Raw genomic sequence first — 21,719 nt, forward strand, 5'->3', positions numbered from 1 at the left:
TACATTGAAATGTTTTTATTTGATTTATTATTATTTTAATATAAATTTAGATGACCAAATTATTTTTTTCCAATTAAGGGGGAATTTAGCGTGGCCAATCCACCTACGCATCTTTGGGATGTGGGGGCGAAACCCACGCAGACACGGGGAGAATGTGCAAACTTCACACGGACAGTGACCCAGAGCCGGGATCGAACCCGGGTCCTCAGCACGTGAGGTAGCAGTGCTAACCCACTGCGCCACCAGGCTGCCCTTACATACGTTCGGTGTAAGATTATCAAGTTTATATGAAGTAATAATAGAACATTCTATTCCAACAAATCCGAGATGGTCACAGACTGGACCACGCTTGTTGAGAATGCAGACCTAGGGTTCAAGGAGGTTTGGAGAGTATCCACTGGACCATGTGTGTTGAGAATGCAGATCTAGGGTTCAAGGAGGTTTGGGGAGTATCCACTTCACCAATCTTTCCCTTCCCAGATGCCAGCCTCACTGCACAGATCAGAGGAAAATTACTGCCAAATAGTGCTGGTCTAGTTTGAGTAATGGTGTCTTGGAGCATGAAACTTGCGACTACCTCACGGGCAAGGAGGCACTATAGCTGGCCAGCACTCTTCAACTGCACTCCCCTCATTTCACTGCAAAATGTTCCAAAATCAACAGCAGCAATGGGCGGCATGGTGGCACAGTGGTTAGCACAGCTGGCTCACAGCTCCAGGGACCCGGACTCAATTCCGACCTCGGGTGACTGTCCGGAGTTTGCACTTTCTTCCAGTGTCTGCGTGAATTTCCTCCGGGTGCTCCAGTTTCCTCCCACGGTCCAAAGATGTGCAGGTTAGGAGGATTGGCCATGCTAAATTGCCCCTTAGTGTCCAATAGATTAGGCGGGGTTAAGGGGATAGGACGGAGGCACGGGCTTAAGTAGGGTGCTCTTTCCAAGGGCCGGTGCAGACTCGATGGGCCGAATGGCCTCCTTCTGCACTGTAAATTCCACGATTCTATGATAATGCTGAATAATGTGGGTTCTTCCAAATAGAAGGTGCAGCCCCATTTTAAACTCCTCTTTTGATTCCGCCATGTACATGTAGCTCCTCCAAAGGAACAGCAATAATATGAAATGAATCCGTTCCATTCTCTCAGTGCTTCAGTCTTCGTTCCACCTGTTCTAATGCCAGCTTTCATACCACTGCTTCCAATATGCCTTCCTTGTTCTTTAATCGACGATTCCCCTCAATGACGTCTATGCCATTTTTCACACTTTTCCTCCAGCCCTTCCCCTCCCTCCTGGAGCTATGATACGCCTCCCCATGTCCTCACTTTCCATCCCGCTGGCCTTCCGATTCAACGGACAATTCTCTGACATCTCAAGGGTCCTGCCACCACCAAACACATCTTTCACTCCTCTTTCATCACTTTGAAGGGGCCATTCTCTCTGCGACATTCTAGTCCACTCTTCAATCACTGCCCAACATCTCCTCACATTCCCTTGCAGGCACAGGATGGGCAACCCCTTCCTGCCTTTTTACTTCCTCCTTTTCGACCCTCCAAACACCTCTTCCAGGTGAAACAGATCTTTACTTGTAATTCTTTAAACACAACGCCGTGTCCGCCGCTCACAACGTGGTCAACTCTCCATTTGGGAAACCAAGCGCAGGTTGGGCGACTGTTCTGCAGAACTCCTCTGTTCAGTCCCCAAGCACAACCCTGACCATCCAGTCACCTACACTTAACTCCCTGACTCACTGCCACTCTGAGCTTTCTGTCCTCAGCCGCCCCCCCCCCCCCCCAATGTTCTAGCGAAGCTCAACAAAAGCTCAATAAACAGCAGGCCATCAGGGCAGCACGGTGGTGCAGTGGTTAGCACTGCTGCCTCACGGCGTCGAGGACCCGGGTTCGATCCCGGCTCTGGGTCACTGTCCGTGTGGTGTTTGCACATTCTCCCTGTGTCTGTGTGGGTTTTGCCCCCACAACCCAAAAAGATGTGCAGGGTAGGTGGATTGGCCACGCTAAATTGCCCCTTAATTGTAAAAAATGAATTGGGTACTCTAAATTTATTTTAATAAACAGCACCGCATTGTTTAATCGGATAAATTGCAGCTTTTGAAATTCAACACTGATTGAGCTATTAGAATTTACACTTCCTCTGGATCCATTTTGTATTTCTTTAACTTCTCCCTACGCCTCGCACCATCATCCTATTTGTTGTTCAATCTCTCCGGCCTCGTGCCCAATCACAGCCTTCCCCCTCCTCCCTTTCCCGTCTCCGTGCTCCCTTCAAACAGTTACTTCTCTAACCTTTTCCAGTTCTGAAGCAAGGTCATCGACTTAAAATGTTGATTCTCTTTCCGTCTGTCCACAGATGCAGATTATCGCCAACATTTTGCTCAGATTACCAGCATTCACAGTATTTTGCTCTTGTATAAAGTGAGACACCTAATCAGCGCCGAGAATGATATGTGATTTCTCACTTGTAGCTTAAGTTCAATAAAAGGCAGCCACTACCTTCAATCCAACAGGCCACTGAAATTACAGGGCGGCTCGCAAAATTGAAGTCAACATAATTATAAACGAAAAATAAAAGGAATTACTGGCAAAAAAAGACAAAACAACACTGGAATCTGACAACCAGGATTAGAAGCATCAGTTCTACATTTTAATCTAGTGTTTGTTGGAACATTTTTTGAAAAAGGACAAAAACAAACATTACAAGAATCATTTTAGGGTCACAGTGAAAGGTTGTTTTTAAAAGTAGCTGCCACGAGGAAGGTGAAGATTTGTACGAAAGATTGATTTGCAGAATGGTCGATTAATCTGTCACCTCTGAACAGGGTCATTGTTGGAGATTTAACAGGGCTGTCCGACATTCCGAGGAGTTTTAAACAGAGTTGTGTTTAAAATCCCGAATGAGTAAATGCGAAGTCTACTGCCGACGAAGCCAAAACCAAATATCACAAAGAACGAGTTGCAAAGTCTTTGATTCTCGGTACAGTGGTTAGCACTGCTGCCTCACAGCTCCAGGGTCCTAGGTTCGATTCCGACCCTGGGTGACCATCTGTGTGGAGTTGGCACTTTCTCCCCGTGTCTGCGTGGGCTTTTTGCGGGTGCTCCCGTTTCCTCCCACAGTCCAAAGATGTGCAGGTTGGGTGGATTGTCCATGATAAACTGCCCTTAGTGTCCAACGATTAGCTCGGGTTTTGGGGATGGGGAGTCAACCTAGGTAGGCTGCTCTTCCGGAAGGTTAGTTCAGACTCGATGGGCCGAATTGCCTAGTCTGCTCTTTGGGATTCTATATTTGGCGGCTAATTTAGCAGCCTGTACCTTCTTCCAGAGGCAGAAGAGTTGGTAAGCAGACCATACAGATTGAAGGTAATGTGTGAAAGTGTCAGATGTGAGATGAGTAGGAATTGATTATACATTGAGCTATGCTGATGGGGAATGCACGTTTGGTAAGAATAGGGGGAGCATATCCAATCACAACCATCAAAAGGTGTATGTGCTTGAAGGGGGAGGTAATTGCAAGGCGTTGGGGAAAGGGAAGGGGAATAGGTCTAATTGAATAGCTTTTCCAAAGGCTGGGTGGACTCGAATAGCTCCCTTCTGTCCTGTAAGATTGGAACTTCATACGTTAAGCATTTGGAAAAATCAGTCACAGGCTTACAAGTTGAAACAAAAGGGGGGGGTTCATTACCCAGCTGAAATATCGGAGAAAAGTATGAAAATGGTAAATCAATTTTAATGACTTTTACTGGACTAGGGTGAGTAAATTGAAGACAGACCTCAGCGAACCCACTGATGGAAAAAGCTGGGATGGCAGAGAGGGCTCAAGTAGCCGAATGGCCTACTCCCTGCTATCATCTCCTTCCCATGTCCAAATTCATAAAAGAAACAATTAATTCATTTCTTACCTTCTAATGTTGCTACACTTTCAAAGAAGATAAGGATTGCGAGAGGGCTGTCCAGGCCAAACATTTAATGTTTTAAAAATTTCACATTTCAAGTGCATGTGTCGATCAGCATGCATTCTACCCATAGGAATGTAACCTGGAAAAGTCTGAACTGAATCTTCTGCAAAGGCCACCCGATTAAGGACACAGGAAATAACGGGCAGGTAGTGGGGAGCTGAACTGGAGGGATGCAGTGTGAGGTAAGACATCAACCTGCAGCTAATGGCAGACCAGAGATACAGAAGTTAACAGTCTTCCATCAGAGATCACTTACTAAGAAATTACTGTCCATGACTAGTATCACAGAAGCTGCAGCAAACTCAAATTCAATTTACAACTGACCACATTTTTAAAATGTGCACAGCATAAAGCAGGGAATCTGAGGCTCAGTAATATGTCCAGGAATGCATTAAGTCATGCTTTAAAAAAAAAGTTGATTGTGGTTAATTCCAACTGGGTCAATTAAAGTATTGTTTAAACATTAAGAACGGTTTTATTTGAGTATGTAACCTATCCGGGGTTCAATAAAACAATGGCAATGTTCCTTTTCAATAGTCCTCTACTGGGCAGTTTGCGGAAGGGATTGCATAAAGTGACTGAAGCAAGTGGATAGGTTTTGGGGGCAACTTTAAGGTATTCATGTCTCTCTCGGGCAGGGCTATCTCATCCCTCAAAAAAGGATGGCGCTCGTCAGGTTAGGCGGGTCTTCAGATGACTGAGGAGCCCGATTCTGGATCCACAAGTTCTTGCGCGGTGGGGGCATGTTGTGGCGTGGGTGGGGGCAATGGAATTCGCAGCCCTTGTTGGCTTAGCTCTCCTTCCTCTGCCACCAGTGTTCTGCCTCGCTGTCACGTTGCGGCACCTGGAAGCGGCTTGTGCCTCGATGGAGCCAGGTGGAGCTACGTCGGGCTGTTCGCTGCGAGGGGTGTTAATGCCTCTTATCCATGAGCGGACATATCCTTTTTCAGCCATTAGAGCATTGGCCAGCAGAGAGCTGGGAGCAGAGAACCTGCCGAGGGAGGCGGTGTCCGGGCACAATGGTCCGTCCACTGGGGATGGTTCAGGAGGAGTAGGGCTTCGATGCTGGTAGAGGCAGCTTCGTGGAGGACGCTAGCGTTGGTCTGGCGGCCCTCCCATTTGGTCCCCAGGTTATAATAATAATAATCTTTATTGTTGTCACAAGTACCAAAGTAGGGCTGCAGGTCTCAACGCCTCTGACAACTGTTTTGCTGTGTGGAATTAAGACAATGGCAGCAGGGGAGGGGACAGGGGCAGGGAGGGGAGAGGGCGAAAATCAGCCCTGTGGAAAAGAAATTCAAAAACTGTCCCAAACTCCAAAGGCTGAAAAGGTTCCAGCATTGCAGTAAGGGAGTTCCTCCAGTTGCCATATCCAATTCCTGCCCAATTCAACGAGTTACAACATCCAATTATACTTAAATGTCACAACAAATTAAACACAATTAGAAATCAAGTTATTAGGTCGGGTAGATTTATAATTGCTCCCTCTGACAAAATTCTGCACCACACATTGTCATACTGGGATTGCCGTTTCCAGTGCCGTTTCTTATTGGACAGGAGGACGATGTGACAATTCCTCAGACGCATCCACAAAATGAAAACTTACCCGAGTAAGCATCCCAGTTAGGTGAACTGGGGTGGGGATAAACCCTTTGCGGAGGTACCAAAGTAAATTTAAGGGGGTTAAATCCCTACTGTTGGCACTGTAAAAAGTCAGTAAAATAATTTGTATCCGCAACAACGCGCTGGTGAAACAACTAACAGGAGACACCTCACCCTCAGATGTTGAATTTCGAAAAGTACGAGAGAGAGAGAGGCAGCGCTTCTCAAATCAATTTTTGCAAGTACGTACTGTGACTGAGAGAAGAGGCATGGGTCGCATCCTGTGTCAGAACGTTACTGGAGACGTTGGCGTCCTCCGACAGGTTTGGAGTGGGCCAGGCCTTGTGGACCAACTTTATTGGGTCCTGCTGGACCGTGGTGTGTTCCGTGAACAATTTGAGCCTTTGCCCCGTAAGGTTGAGACGGGCTGGACTGATGAGGGGGCGCCGGTGGTGCAAGGAACCGGAACTGGACGCCACCGATCCTGCCACTGATGGGGTTGGGGACATTGAAGGAGAAGATGGCCGACTTCCTGACTTCAAGGAGAAATAATCTACAGAAAGGGAAAATACAATTGCAGTGCTTCAGTTTCTCGTCTCAACGGCCAAAAATCCATTATCAGTAAACTCTGACAAGACATGTCTTAACTATATGTTTTCATACATAATTTGTCAGATATTTTAGCATTTTCATGTTGGAGCAATTGAATCAGGATCTATTTTTTCTTTCTATGCACTGCAGGCTTCTTGGCCTCATGTACCATCTGTAACGGGCATCATCGGAACGGTTGGGAACTGGATGCCCTCAGGGTAAGCTGGTGATGGCGAGTTCTCTTTCCACAGAGCAGGAACTTTTTTTTATGGTATCGTCCAAACACGTGACCTGGCTGTAACCCGGTGCGAGGTACCAGTGGGCAACTTTCTCTGTGGAAAGAGAACTCGCCATCACCAGCTGACCCACCGTCGCCACATAATTCTTCCCAAGATGCAAACCTCGAGCAGGACGTTCACTGAAACATTTATCTGATATCCTGAGCATGAATCAGGAATATTTGAGAATAGCAGTGGACTGTGCTGGCACAGGAAAGTGTCATGTTTAATTGCCAGTCTGTACACAGGTCACCAACTCTCCTTAGATGGATCACTACAAATGGTTTGATTGGGCTGAATTCTGCAGAATCAGAATATGTTCAGTTATTGGGACCATTTATCATTCCCGAACCTGGTTTGCTAAGCAACGAGCCTTCAGGGTCAATCTTTGGGAAGGCGGCCAATTAGCAGGCCGCCTCTGGGCTTGTCACCTAATTAGAACCAGCGGGGCAGCACGGTGGCACAGTGGTTAGCACTGCTGCCTCGCGGCGCTGAGGACCCGGGTCACTGTCTATGGGGAGTTTGCAAATAGGGTCATAGAGGTTTACAGCATGAAAACAGGCCCTTCGGCCCAACTTGTCCATACGACACAATTTTTACTGCTGAACTAGTCCCAGTTGCCCGCATTTGGCCCATATCCTTCTGTACCCTTATTCTCCCCGTGCCTGCGTGGGTCTCACCCCCACAACCCAAAGATGTACAGTGTAGGTGGATTGGCCACGCTAAATTGCCCCTTAATAGGGGAAAAAATAATTGGGTACTCTAAATTAAGAAAAATAATAATTAGGAACAGCGGGAAAGTTTTTTTAAAAATTGAGAGTACCCAATTAATTTTTATTCAATTAAGGGGCAATTTAGCGTGGCCAATCCACCTACCCTGCACATCTTTGGGTTGTGGGGGCGAACCCCATGCAGATACGGGGAGAATGTGCAAACTCCACACGGACAGTGACCCAGAGCCGGGATCGAACCCGGGTCCTCAGCGCCGTGAGGCCGCAGGGCTAACCCACTGCACCGCCGTGCTGCCCTCGAACAGCGGGAAAGTTGAGGAGTGGGAGGGTCAATCAGCAGTGCACTGCTGAGAGGAATGCCTCAAAGGAGGGGAGCTGAGAAACGGCTGAGGAATCAACAGCCATCCCTGTACCCTGAGCACCGTCTGTGAGAGCAGTTTCTCGGAGCTGCTCCTGCAATGCGGAGTCATAGAATTTACTGTGCAGAAGGAGGCCATTCGGCCCATCGAGTCTGCAACGGCTCTTGGAAAGAGCACCCTACCCAAGGCCAACACCTCCACCCTATCCCCATAACCCAGTAACCCCACCCAATACTAAGGGCAATTTTGGGCACTAAGGGGAATTTATCATGGCCAATCCACCTAACCTGCACATCTTTGGACTGTGGGAGGAAACCGGAGCACCCGGAGGAAACCCACGCACACACGGGGAGGACGTGCAGACTCCGCACAGACAGTGACCCAAGCCGGAATCGAACCTGGGACCCTGGAGCTGTGAAGCAATTGTGCTATCCACAATGCTACCGTGCTGCCCTTAAAATCCAGATAATAATAATTACTTATTGTCACAAGTAGGCTTCAATGAAGTTACTGTGATTAGCCCCTAGTCGTCACATTCCGGCGCCTCCTCGGGGGAGGCCGGTACGGGAATTGAACCCGCGCTGCTGGCATTGTTCTGCATTACAAGCCAGCTGTTTAGCCCACTGTGCTACACCAGCCCTTATGAGTCTCTGCCTGTGGATACCTGCGGGCTTGCCACTTGCATCAATAGAATGGCCAGATTGCCCCTTATTCTCACGCTGCTCTGACCTACTGTTGGGCAGCTGGCTTGGCCGAGTCACCACGTTTCTGACACATCGCAGAGCCAATGTGGCACTTTTGAAATGGCACTGTCCTGGGAAATTTGCCGTGGAGAGACCATCACTGACTTCCTGTCACTGCTGTACTGCCACCACACAAAGGCTGCCTGTGGGAAAAGCTGGAGGAGGCGGGAACACTGTCAGGGAAAACAGCACAATGCATTTTTCTCTGATTGTGCAGCCTCCCCCACCTCCAAGGCTCCGGTGAACCCCCCCCCCCCATCGTTCCTAGACCAGACAAATTCAAAACATCAGTCAGCATTCCGTTATCTTGACCCAACCCTTTCCTGGAAAATTAGGTTAAAGTAGGATGAAATATGGCTGTGACTCTCTCCCCATTCCACCTCCCCACTTTACCAAGGACGAAATAGGCCGCTGACACTCAATGCCCTTGGCTCACTTGAGGACTGGTCACTTAGATGAGGCTGTATCCGCTAGATGAACTTGAGCGAGTGTTTTCACTTTCACAACAGGATGGAGAAGTAGTAGGCCTAACATACGATGCACGTCTGAGGATCCTGGGATTATATTCATTGGAGTTTAGGAGGTTGAGGGGAGATCTAATAGAAACTTACAAGATCATGAATGGCTTAGATAGGGTGGACGTAGGGAAGTTGTTTCCATTAGCAGGGGAGACTAGGACCCGGGGGCACAGCCTTAGAATAAAAGGGAGTCACTTTGGAACAGAGATGAGGAGAAATTTCTTCAGCCAGAGAGTGGTGGGTCTGTGGAATTCATTGCCACAGAGGGCGGTGGAGGCCGGGACGTTGAGTGTCTTTAAGACAGAAGTTGATAAATTCTTGATTTCTCGAGGAATTAAGGGCTATGGAGAGAGAGCGGGTAAACGGAGTTGAAATCAGCCATGATTGAATGGTGGAGTGGACTCGATGGGCCGAATGGCCTTACTTCCGCTCCTATGTCTTATGGTCTTATGTGTTCTTTTAAATTTTAGGATACCGTATCTGCACAATTGCTCAGAGCCAGGTACAGAAACAAAACCAGCCCTTGCTGAACCACCAGGAAAATAACTCCCCAAAGAAATGGCCTTGTGCACTTGTTTCAATCCAAATAGAGGGGACGCAGATTGAGATGCAACATAATTCGAGATTTCCTTTAGGGACAACCGTTGCCATAGTACCACATTTGAGATCTCAATAAAGTTTAAATATGGCATTTCATGCGATTTCTGCATTTACATCCACTCTCCTCTGCTCTATGTAACGTTTTTCTACTGTTTCACTGTTACAGCACTGCCACCCTCTGCTCTCAACGACGCTGGTCCCCACTTCTCCACTAGTTTCTCTTCTCCCTTACACTGCTTGTGAATTCTCTGCTTCCCTCGCCTCGCCTCCTGTCCATCTTCAGTCCATCTTTATTCTGACACGCGCTGTGTGTCGTATGGCGTCAACCCCGCCACAATGTGGAAAGAGAAGCGAAAGACAGGAAACAAAATTAAAAAGGCCAGAGTCAGAAGGAGAAAAGCAACATTGTTAATGCCACAGGGAAAAGGGGACAGTATTAAAAAGGGCAGGAGCAGAATCAGATTGGAAAGCGAAGAGAGGTGAATAGGAGAGAATCAAAGCGCCGCTGATTTGATGGATTAAATGTTGCAATTTGCAATAGCTTCATCCTGGAAAAGAAAATAAAAAGGATAAAAAAAAGGAAATAGGAAACCATAGCAGAAGTTCAACCACAAATAAAAAGCTGGAGGCAGAATTCCAGGCTTCAGAAGAAAAGTTGGAGGCAGAATTTTAGGCTTCAGAGGGAACAGGAAGTGAAAGAGGAAGGTGAAAGTGATGCCAAAAAAGTTAATGGAGAAACACGTTCATCGCACTTCCCCAGTGATTATCTCCAGCTTGTTATCCCAGTCAAAAACCCATCATTTTATCCTTCTGATGGACCATCAATAATAGACGAAGCGAGTTATAGAACTAAATTGTGGCTTTAATGCACTGAGATGTGTGTCTGCCTGCTGCTGATCCCTCACTGGGGGCAGGGCCACAGATCAGCCAACTATATACAAAGCCCGAGGGGCGGAGCCAACAGAAGCAACAACAACAACAGTAGATAAGAATGGAACAAACAATAACAGTGAATATATATACACAGCAGTGAGTATCAGTGGAACATGGTTCACCACACCCACCCTTCTTTGCTTTTTCTATTTTCTCTGTCCAGCCACAAGCTGTCCAAACCTTTAGTCTCGCGCTCATTCGGAAGAATCCCAGTTGTAACGGGATCCACACTTCATACTGCACGAGTGATTGGTCAGAAATGGACTCTGCCATTCTCTCTTCTCGTGCAATATAAACTGTTGTTTCCTTTACAAGTGGCATTCTTGCAAATGCCCGAATGAGTACAAGACAAAAGCTTGGACAGCGTGTCTCTTTTTTTCAACAATACTCAGGGGCAGTTTTTAACCAAATGACTGTTTTCCCCTTTCTGTCATCTGTCCTTCAATTTTCCTTTCCTTCCTTCATTTCCTAAGGTTTTGTCATTTTGCTGCCAGCCTGTTGTGTGGTGTGTGGAGGGGGAGGGAAAAGGAGGAGAGCTGGAGGTCTAGCTTGAGATACATGTTTTATAATAGACGATCCAGCCATTTTTGTAATCAGGAGCATGTTTTTAAAGGGGCTAAAAACAGACATATAACCAAAAGATCGCACCTATACTCACCTGAGTACACGGCTGCCTAAATACATTACAACCCTGTTTGCGGTTGGCACCTTCAGCAGACATGACATTCAGGAAAAGAAACCTTTGGATCAGAGAACAGTTCACAGTACACCACTCAGGAAGACTAAAGCCACTCATCACGGCACTTCATGGATTTCTAGACGATGAGCGGTAGGAACTGAAGACTAATCAATGTTCTGCATGGAAGGTACCTTGACATGTATGGCTAAATTTCTTCATAACTGCAAACTTTTTTTAAAGATTAAAATAGAAGACTCTGATGCGGACTTTCCATGGCCCACTATTTGTGGCCAGTTGTCTCGGCCCTAAACTCCCCCATATCTCGCCGCCTCTCTCAAAACCTACCTCTTTGCCCTAGCTTTTAATTTCCTATTCTAACGTCTCTCCTTCGGTCTCTGGTGTCAATTTTTGTCTGATTACAGTTCTGCGAATTGCCTTTGGATCTTTTACTCGGTACAAAACTCCACATAAATGCAAGTTGTCGCTGAATTGTAACATTCATTGCTTGAATGTATAAGTGGTGGCGCTGTGCTAACAATTGAAAGATAATAAATTAACAAATATTTCTGCAGAACCTATTATCTTCTACTTCACATTGAATAGTATAATTTGGAATATGCAAGTTTTCTTAAAACTGACATAAATTAATCGGATAATTGTGTGTTCCGGGGGCTCCGAGATGTGACGTTGACAACCTTTTAGACAGGAAAATGTACTCTTGCCACACCATCCTACCTGCTGCTTGTGTTTATATTTGGGTGGAGAAGAGGGACAAAGGAGGAAAGCTTATATTTAAAAATGCAGATATTAGTGTTTACAGCTAGCTAGCAATCTTACAATTCTTTATCTAACTGTTACATAAAACCAATGTCTAGCTCTCCTGATTAAATGTGTAACAGTCATTGTGAACTCAATTTGGTTACTTTTGCTGGTGTCCTGGTAGGTACAATATTCGACTTTAACATTCAAAGTGCCCCTATTTTTGTTGATCTACGGTGTGATTTCCACCCCTTTCCTCTCATTAAAGAATTTCAGCATTTTCAGGAACATAACAGTCCCTGATGCAAGATTTTCTGGAACAAATATGATAAGTGAACATAATCATTATAAATAATTAGCAAAGATTATAGAGGGAGAAATAATAATAATAATCTTTATTAGTGTCACATGTACTGCAATGAAGTTACTGTGAAACTCCCCCAGTCGCCACACTCTGGCGCCTGTTCGGGTACACGGAGGGAGAATTCAGTATGTCCAATTCACCTAACAAGCACGTCTTTTGGGACTCGTGGGAGGAAACCGGAGCGCCAGGAGGAAACCCACGCAGACACGGGGAGAACGTGCAAACTCCGCACAGGCAGTGGCCCAAGCCGGGAATCGAACCCGGGACCCTGGCTTGTGAAGCAACAGTGCTAATCACTGTGCTACTGTGCCGCCCATGCACAACAAAATAACTATTGTTACATGACAATCGTGGATTGTTAGAATCCTTCCATTCGGACCTGGAAGAGGCAGAGTTAAATCATAATTGAGACTTAATTGCTTTACGCAGAAGCTACAGAAAGGGTGGAATGGACTCTCGGGGAAGGCAGCAGATGCTGATTCACATTTTCTGAGAACGTTGGATCAGCAAATGAGGAAACTTTGTATGAGAGGTATTGTGGGATACTTTTCCTCGGCACTGGGACAAGCCAGGTGGCCTTTCCCAGTCGGGTCCCTTGCGGATAAGCATCATATTTAAAACTTCTAAGTGTCACCAGATTTTTTTTGTATTCAGCCCAGAGAAAATAGATACAATTTGTAAAATATGAGGGCTACAAACTTTGTGGAGCTCCCATGATGTTTTGACACAAGGGAAGGAGTGAGGTGACAGATGGAGACATTCTTTAAGAAATTGTAGCCATCTGGGATGGCCACTTACAAAGGAAACATGGATACTTGCAAAGACTCAAGGGAAATATGGCCAATACAGGATTCAGGCAAACCCAGAGCCTAAATGTATATTTGCTAACAGAGAACCTCCAGACAGTATCGAAACCCCGAGCCGATTTGCATTCTAATGGCCCATTTCCCCAGGACAAAGGACTGGTACTCAGGTATCAGATACAGTTCCAGACACATCGGCGCCACTCCCTCACCCAGGAAGCCCAAACAGCCAAGGTGAATGACCGCACAGGACATGCCCAGCCATCAAGGCACCCGCCCCTTTATTGGCTCAAATCGAAGGCAGTAATCGAAGCCTGCCGAACTATTGGGTCCAAAGTTAAGGACCGCCCAAAAGAGCGGGAAACCCCCAAAGGATAAAGAGAGACACTGCCATGTGTTCGGTCTCTTTTGGCCCTGACACACCGGCACTCTTCGGCCCGGCCTATACCTGAAGCCACCTGCAGCACCACCACCAGAAGCAAGTTCAAGATGTAGCCACCTGAGATGGCCACTTCCCGACTTAAAATGGAGAACCACAAAGGCTGAAGGGAAATTATGCCAACGCAGGCAAAAACTAGCAGGTGCAAGTTTACTGTGTATTAGACTCTGCAGAAACCCAGACAGCATCGATACAAGCAGCCATCTACATAGTAATGTAGCAGCCACCTACATAGGAATGAGCGATCCCCGGGAACAATCAAAACATTTGAGGTAAACAAGGCTAAGCCAGACTCCTCGGCGCCAGCAGGAGCCAACACAAAAGAGGTTAACGGACACTAAAAGACCGCCCAACGATCAGGGAACAGCTCCAGTATTGGAGAAATCGAACCAAGCAATTGGAACGAAGTCCAATCACTTGAAACCAGGTACGGGGTCCGCCCCGAAAGGCGGGAAGCCCCTGGGGACTATAAAGTAAAGCCCCCAAAGTTCAAATCGTCCTTCTTGACAGGGTCACTCAGCAACGCGAAGCAACCCCTCAGAGTGACCTGTCCAGCTGCCGCTCGAAGAACGTAAGTCTCAAGTCAACGCTCGCTACGAGATAGGCGCTCCTAGCTACCAGTCCATACCAGCTTTGAATCCCGCAGTTTCAGAACCCGAACAAAAGGCCATTTGTTCCCCTGACCTGGTGGGCCAGTCCGAAGCTAAGTATAGGCCTGTTAGTTGTAGAAATAGCCTAGAAAGTAGAGCTTATGCATAAGTAGCGATTTACTGTGTATAATAAATGTGTATTGATTTGAATCTTACTAATTGGTGTGTTGCCCTATTGATCATTACTTGAACTTGAACCTCGTGGCGGTATCATAAAGATACCTGGCGACTTGAGAGCAAAGGTTATAAAACAGCCAATTGAACCAACCAAAAGTTAGCAACAAAGATCAACGACTGCTACCAGACGGATGAGCCCAGAGAACCGAAGTTACTTCTCCAGACCCAGCCACTCCAGATCCGAACAAAGGCCGTGTTCCTCTGCCAAAGCCGGGTGCCTGAAGTCAAGTACAGGTTGTTGTAGTGTTAGGTGTAATTTAGCTTGTAGTGTTTTTATGTTGCATGTGTGAGTTAATCTTGTGTGTAAATAAAATATTATTGAACTTGAGCTAACTGACTGGTTGTTGGGTCTTTGATCAATATCCGGTTCTGTAAAGTTCTTGATCAGACTCCTCGGCGCCAGCAGGAGCCAACACAAAAGAGGTTAACGGACACTAAAAGACCACCCAACGATCAGGGAATAGCTCCAGTATTGGAGAAATCGAACCAAGCGATTGGAACGAAGTCCAATCACTTGAAACCAGGTACGGGGTCCGCCCCGAAAGGCGGGAAGCCCCTGGGGACTATAAAGTAAAGCCCCCAAAGTTCAAATCGTCCTTCTTGACAGGGTCACTCAGCAACGCTGAGTTGGCATAATTGCCTGTGTTGGCATAATTTCCCTTCAGCATTTGTGGTTCTCCATTTTAAGTCGGGAAGTGGCCAACTCAGGTGGCTACATCTTGAACTTGCAAAAGACTCTGGATCTGTAAAGATTTAATCACCTGCTAATGCTCGCATTCCAAGCATTGTCTGGCATCTTTGAATCTGACTATATATATGTTTCTGGAGCATACCTCTTCATTCACCTGAGGAAGGAGCAGCGCTCCGAAAGCTAGTGACATCGAAACAAACCTGTTGGACTTTAACCTGGTGTTGTAAGACTTCTTACTGTGCTCACCCCAGTCCAACGCCGGCATCTCCACATAATATCCGGTTGAACCTTGTGGTGGTATCATTTGATACCTGGCGACTCTGAAAGCAATATCCTCATTAATAACGGTCAGACTAATATCTGACTAAAGTAGATACCCCAGAGGTGGTAACATTATTGGTGACGCTGGTGGGATAGTATTCCACTCATTAAAAGAGTAACATTATTGGCGTCTCCGGTGCAAATTGGCTACAAAATAGAAAACTGGCTCAATGTGCATTCCGCCCCTAAAACACTTGATCTATTGTTACACAATCAATCAGACTTTGCTAATTGCTAATATGCCGGGTTTTGATGTCGATATCTATAAGAATAGTGTCTAGCGTTGTTCTTCAATCAAGTTGAGGAACAACTTGATGTCTGTGCAATTGATTTTTAAACATTCTTCTCCTTGTTGGGTACCCCTTACTTTTAAAGCAAATAAATGTCTTCAGCTGCACACGCTAAAAGATATTCAACCTTTGCAACTTCCATTTTCACCTGATGGCGCGTGGAATTGTCTCAGTGTTGTAGCTGGTTTGGAGGGAAAGTGCATGTGTTTCTTTGATAGGATTTCTTGGGGAGTTCGCAGGTGATATTCATTTCTGTGATATAATAATTATAAGATAAGCTAGGTCCTCTTTTGTTTTAAAGATAGCACTTTTGGGATAACCGAACAATGTTAACCATATTTTTGGCGCCTGTATAATTCACGTGATGAGGATGCAGCTTTTCTATTCGACCGTCTACCCAGGTGCGGCTTAATTATAGACATTCAGCTGTGTTTTTTTTTACACCTGCGTTTTCTTGGGCACAAGTTGTAAACATTTGAGTTAATTACTGCTATCGACATTCCAATTATAATTACCATTTGAATAGCCTGAATTTGGTGTTTTAAATGCAGAGCACCCCAAACCTATTTTTAAAAAGAACATTAGCTATCTATTGGGATATCCTTCATTCTTTCTCTCCAGATTCCACCTTCAACATGTTGTTGGGAGTGATGTTGAAGTGAGAACACCAGATTTTTCCCACTCTTCCAAAGCACTGCTTTTCCCAGAAGCTATGAACATAGCGAGCGCACAGGTCTGACGTCAATGATGGAGACCAGGGCTGGATTCTCTGCAGTCTCGCGCCAAAATCGAGGCCGGCGCGGGGTCGGAGAATCCACTTTCGTGCTGTAATCGGACCCGGCGACGGTCCAGCGATTCTCCGGGCCCCGAAAACCGCTGTGACCGCGGAGTACGCCCCGCCGCTGGGGGGCGCCATTGCCAGAGGCCCGCACAGCAATCCTCCGCTCCTGACTGGCCGAGTTCCCGACGGCGTGGAACTGACCACCTATTGCCGGTCGGGATGCTGGCGTGGCGACTGCGGACTCAGTCCCCGGCCGCCCTGGTCGTGGGGATCGGAGGCCGGGGGGGGGGGCCTTATAGGCGGCTGGAGATTAAATCTGCGCAGTTTCAGGCTCGGGCGCGCGGCCGATCGGGGGGGGGGGGTTCTATTCTCTGTGTGGCTCCGCGGTCCGACACCGCCATGGAGCTGGATGTGCGGACTCCGAACCGGAAGTGCGGGGGCCCGTATCCGCAGCTAAAGCTGCGAGATTTACTCCGGGTCCATGCTAGCCCCCTGCAGGGCACTGAATTAACTTTTTTTTACAGGAATTTCAGGAGTAAAACTCCAGTTTTTACACTGGCATGGGGGCATAGTCTCGTTTTTGGGAGAATCCAGCCCCAGAAGTCTCAGTGATGTCAACACAAACACAGATGTACTGCCATTTCCACTTGCTTGGGAAGAAAGCAACTATTAGCTTCTTGGGGAGCAAAAAAAAATAGACTCAACATGTCATCTTGACTTTGATGCAAATTAGCAGCGAGCTCATCAACAGCTCCAAAACAATGCACAAAATCTGTCAGCTTACTGCATTACCAGAGCAAGGGGTAAAAATCTGTCGTATTCACACGCAGCTTCTGGTATTAATGTAGACTGGTTTATAATAATAATAATAATGCCACCACTGGTGAGACAGTGCAATGACAGTGTCACAAGTTTGTGGAGGCCGTTTCCATGGCAAATGTGGGCCTAGGAATTAATAATGGACAGTGTCTGATTTGTAACTTGGGAACTGAATTAGATCTGTATGCTTGCCCCATTATTGCTAATATTTCTCCATCGGTACACTACACTTGGTCTTGACTCCCCAGTTTGCAATGCCACAGATCAACAACAATATGCTGAAAGCATTACGTCTACATTCACGTTTCGTTAATCTCTTCCATTAAAAATTCTTTTACCAACATTGACAATGCAATCTGACGTAAACGCTGTCATTTGAGCCTCCTGCAGGTGATGGAGTCATAACACTATGCCCTCCCTCCTGCCCCCAACAGGTAGGAGGTTGTAATTACAGCATGACACGTTTACTTGAACAGCTACCATTATAAATGTGGGTAAATCTCAAGAGTGAATTTAGCTTGATGTTTTCAGCTTATGTGCAGGAACATGGTATGCAGTTAATGTTGTTTCATTGGCTACTATCTATGTGGCTGATAGTGCTGTGCATTTCTGATTTGTTTCGGTGAGTTGACAGATTATTTCACCCAGAAGCAGGTTAATAATGACAGACCGGAAGGCAAACGTTGGCGGTTTCAGCTATTTTGCTTTGTGTTAGATTAAATATTTTGTAGGAATTACCCAGTATTGAAAGAGGGGCTATTAAATAGCACTGGGTTTTTTAGAACAACGTGGGCTATAATCAGTACTTTTCTTGGGTTAAATTCTACGCAACCCTGTGCAAACTGCAATGTGCTCGGAGACTGGTTTACATTTCAGAAGGAGCTTCACCTTCTTCTCAGGAAGTCTCTGGGGTTCGAGGATGACTTGCTTGTACCCTGGTTCAGGGATGACCGATAAGTCAAACACGCGATCTGCATACACAGGCACACGAGGGGCACGGTCGCACAGTGGTTAGCACAGTTGCTTCACAGCTCCAGGGTCCCAGGTTTGATTCCCAGCTCGGGTCACTGTCTGTGTGGATTATCATAGAATTCAGTGCAGAAGGAGGCCATTCGGCCCATCGAGTCTGCACCGGCTCTTGGAAAGAGCACCCTACCCAAGGTCAACACCTCCACCCTATCCCCATAACCCAGTAACCCCACCCAACACCAAGGGCAATTTTCGGACACTAAGGGCAATTTATCACGGCCAATCCACCTAACCTGCAGATCTTTGGACTGTGGGAGGAAACCGGAGCACCCGGAGGAAACCCACGCACTCACGGGGAGAACGTGCAGACTCTGCACAGACAGTGACCCAAGCCGGAATCGAACCTGGGACCCTGGAGCTGTGAAGCAATTGTGCTTATCCACAATGCTACCGTCTGCACGTTCTCCCCGTGTCTGTGTGGGTTTCCTCCGGGTGCTCTGGTTTCCTCCCACAGTCCAAAGATGTGCAGGTTAGGTGGATTGGCCGTGCTAAATTGCCCTTAGTGTCCAAAAAGGTTAAGTGGGGTTACTGGGTGACGGGGATAGGGTGGCGTCGTGTGCTTGAGTAGGGTGCTCTTTCCAAGGGCCGGTGCAGACTCGATGGGCCGAATGGCCTCCTTCTGCACTGTAAGTTCTATGATTCTATGAGAGGTGGGCGGTGCTTGAAGGGTCAGACAGATGAGCTGTTTGGAGGCTCCTGCGTTCTTTCCAACACTCTGACATCACTTGGGTTTACCCCCAACAGTCTCTTGATGTGTTTGAATGAACCTTGTCCATTTTGGTCGGTCACAAGCCAGGGTTTCCAATGAGTTGGCGGAGAGGTTGATCTCTTTGGGGATGCTTTAAGGACTCCCCGGAAGCTTTTTTGCTGTCCTCCTGGTAGTCTCCAACCATGACTGAGTTCCACGCAGAACAACTGCTTTGGGAGTCTGGTAGTCAGGCATATGACCCACATGCCCTGCCCACTGGAACTGGGTTTGAGTGATTAGTGCCTTGATGCTGGGCATGTCGGCTGGGGGGGGGGGAACGATACTGCCACTGGATTTGGAGCTCCTTGCAAATACACTGTGCCTCTCTGGTGCTTTGAGGTGCCTGCTGTGGCCATCCAAGTCTCTGAAGCCAACGGAAGGGTGGGAATCACTGCTGCCTGGTGGGTTATGAATTTATTCTCGGGTTTGAGACCCTAGTCCTTAAACACTCCTTTCCTCAGTCAGTTGAAGGCCGAGCAGGCACTTTTGAAGGCGATAATGAACTTCATCAACCATGCCTCCTTCATCGAGAGGAGGCTCCCAAATATGGAAAATGGCCCAAACTTTCCACGAGGTTTTATATTGTAACATTATTTACATGTTGTCCTTTGTGAGGAGGATTTCTCCAATCTTACAAGCTGTCACTCCAGCCTGAGCCATGGAGGGATTGGTGTTACCTCGGACCAAATGCAGTTAACGATTTATGCCTCTCTGCTTTACCTGCTTCATCAAGTACCAGTATCAGATGGCTTTCCGAAACCAGCAACTGCAGAATGGCATGTCTTAAACTTTCACGTTGGAACATATTAAAATTCTTAAGGGGTTTGACAGGGCCAATGCTGTGATAATGTTTTCCCTGGCTGGGGAGTCTACAGTCTCAGGATTAGGAGTCGGCCATTTAGGACTGAGATGAGTTCTTTACCGAAAGGGTTGTGAACCTTTGGAATTCTCAAGCCAAGAGAAACCATGTGCATGTTGAGCGTATCCAAGTCAGAAATCAAAGGCTTTTGGGTTTGATGGAAATTGAGGGATATTCAGATTTGGGAATGTGTAGCTAAGGTAACATATCAATCATGTTCTTCTTAAACGTGTTCTTCCCCAGCACAGTAGCCCAGTGGTTAGCACTGTTGCTTCACAGCACCAGAGTCCCGGGTTCGATTTCCGGCTTGGGTCACTGTCTGTGCGGAGTCTGCACGTTCTCCCCGTGTCTGCGTGGGTTTCCTCCGGGTGCTCCGGTTTCCTCCCACAGTCCAAAGACGTGCTTGTTAGGTGAATTGAACATTCTGAATTCTCCCTCAGTGTACCCGAACAGGCGCCAGAATGTGGCGACTAGGGGATTTTCATAGTAACTTCATTACAGTGTTAATATAAGCCGACTTGTGACAATAATAAAATATTGAGTATTAAATGGCAGAGCAGGTTTGCAGGGCAGAATGACCTTCTCCTGCTCCTATTTCTTATGTTTAGCAATTTATACATTGGCCTATTTCACAGAACTTATTCAGATGGTGTAGCTGCAACAGTATTTTATTTCAAATGTGATATATTTGATGAGCAAATTAGCGTTATATGAAGGAAGACACAGAATATGCTGGAGATGCTTAGCATTGCCTGACCACAGTGTTTCCACTGCATTCCGTCCTTAATTCAGATTTTCAGCATCCATCGTATTTTGCTTTTGCAATGATTTAACACCATCATACCCTCAGGACATCCCAAAACGTGACACAGTAAGCTAAGAGCAGTTATTGTTTTGTGCACACATATGGCAGCCAATTTAGGCACCTCATTGTCCCAAAACAGCGAATGAGACCAATTAAACAGTAGTGATAGTGTAGTTTGAGAGATGAATGTTGGCCAGGATGCCAGGATATTCTCCTGTTCTTCTTTGAATAGCGCCTTGGGATCTTTTTGCCTCAAAAGTGAATGTACCATCAAGGAGCAAAGATAATGCCCAACTGCTTTACTGCACTGAATTTTGATCCATCAGAATAAGCATTTGATTTCTGAATCATATTGTGTGGTGTGAGCTACTTTTATATTAGAGCCGTTTTAGTTAGAAAAGCTCAATGTACAATTCTGTCACCAAGATAATGGAATTTATGCTTTAGTAACGTGAACACATTTCACTGGCTCAAAGACAATGCTCTCCCCAGAGTAAATGCTGCTATACAGGGCTTTTAAATGCAAAGATCTCAAACTCCCCGATTCTGATACATTACGTGCTGAGAAGTAATTAGTTGATGATATAGTAAGTTTGCAATTGCCCCCATTAGAAGCATACCACATTATCCTCTTCTGTCCATGACAATCGTGGGAGGTCATTCAACCCCTCACCAGTCAATGAAATCATGAAATCTGTGATTCAATTCCTCATACCTGCCATTGATGTGTCCTCTGGCTAACAAAACTCTCTCAATCAGTCTCAGGTTTATTGCCATTTGTGGGAGAGAGTTCCAAATTTCTACTATCCTCTGTGCTTCCGAATTTCATTCTTGAACAGTTTGGCTCTAATGTTTACAGAATGTCCTCAAGTCCTAACGAGCATAAACCATTTTCCCCAATTCACCCGGATTCCTGTAAAAACTTGAAAACTTCAATCAAATCACTCCTTAACTTTAACGTTTGTGTCTTGCAATTTAACCCTCGGGGGACCAGATATAATCGAGTCCTAGCAGAGCTTCATTTGAACTCAAGTACATTCACAGCGATTTGAAAGATATTTTGCTGTTACGAATAAACATACCTGAAGGAGGTGAATCCTTGCCCATTGTTGTTTGGGATGGCGGGCGGCTCCCACTGAACAAATAGCCTGAATCTGTTAAAGAACATGAACATAAACTTTAGTTTCC

General features: G+C 46.4%; 1 protein-coding gene across 2 annotated transcripts in view; it reads right to left on the minus strand.

The window, feature by feature from the left end:
* The window catches only part of tmem201 (transmembrane protein 201), a 230,513-nt gene that overhangs the window by 27,214 nt on the left and 181,580 nt on the right, over window positions 1-21,719 (minus strand). The window contains exons 8-9 of one of the 2 annotated variants that reach the window (XM_072477916.1): window positions 21,614-21,685; window positions 5,815-6,117 (exon numbers count right to left, since the gene is read on the minus strand). In XM_072477916.1, the coding sequence (XP_072334017.1) occupies window positions 5,815-6,117; window positions 21,614-21,685 (375 nt within the window). The remainder of the gene's footprint in view (window positions 1-5,814; window positions 6,118-21,613; window positions 21,686-21,719) is intronic. The other variant, XM_072477917.1, reaches the window with a different exon arrangement.

This window comes from Scyliorhinus torazame, chromosome 16, assembly GCF_047496885.1.
Source record: "Scyliorhinus torazame isolate Kashiwa2021f chromosome 16, sScyTor2.1, whole genome shotgun sequence".
Taxonomy (NCBI): domain Eukaryota; kingdom Metazoa; phylum Chordata; class Chondrichthyes; order Carcharhiniformes; family Scyliorhinidae; genus Scyliorhinus; species Scyliorhinus torazame.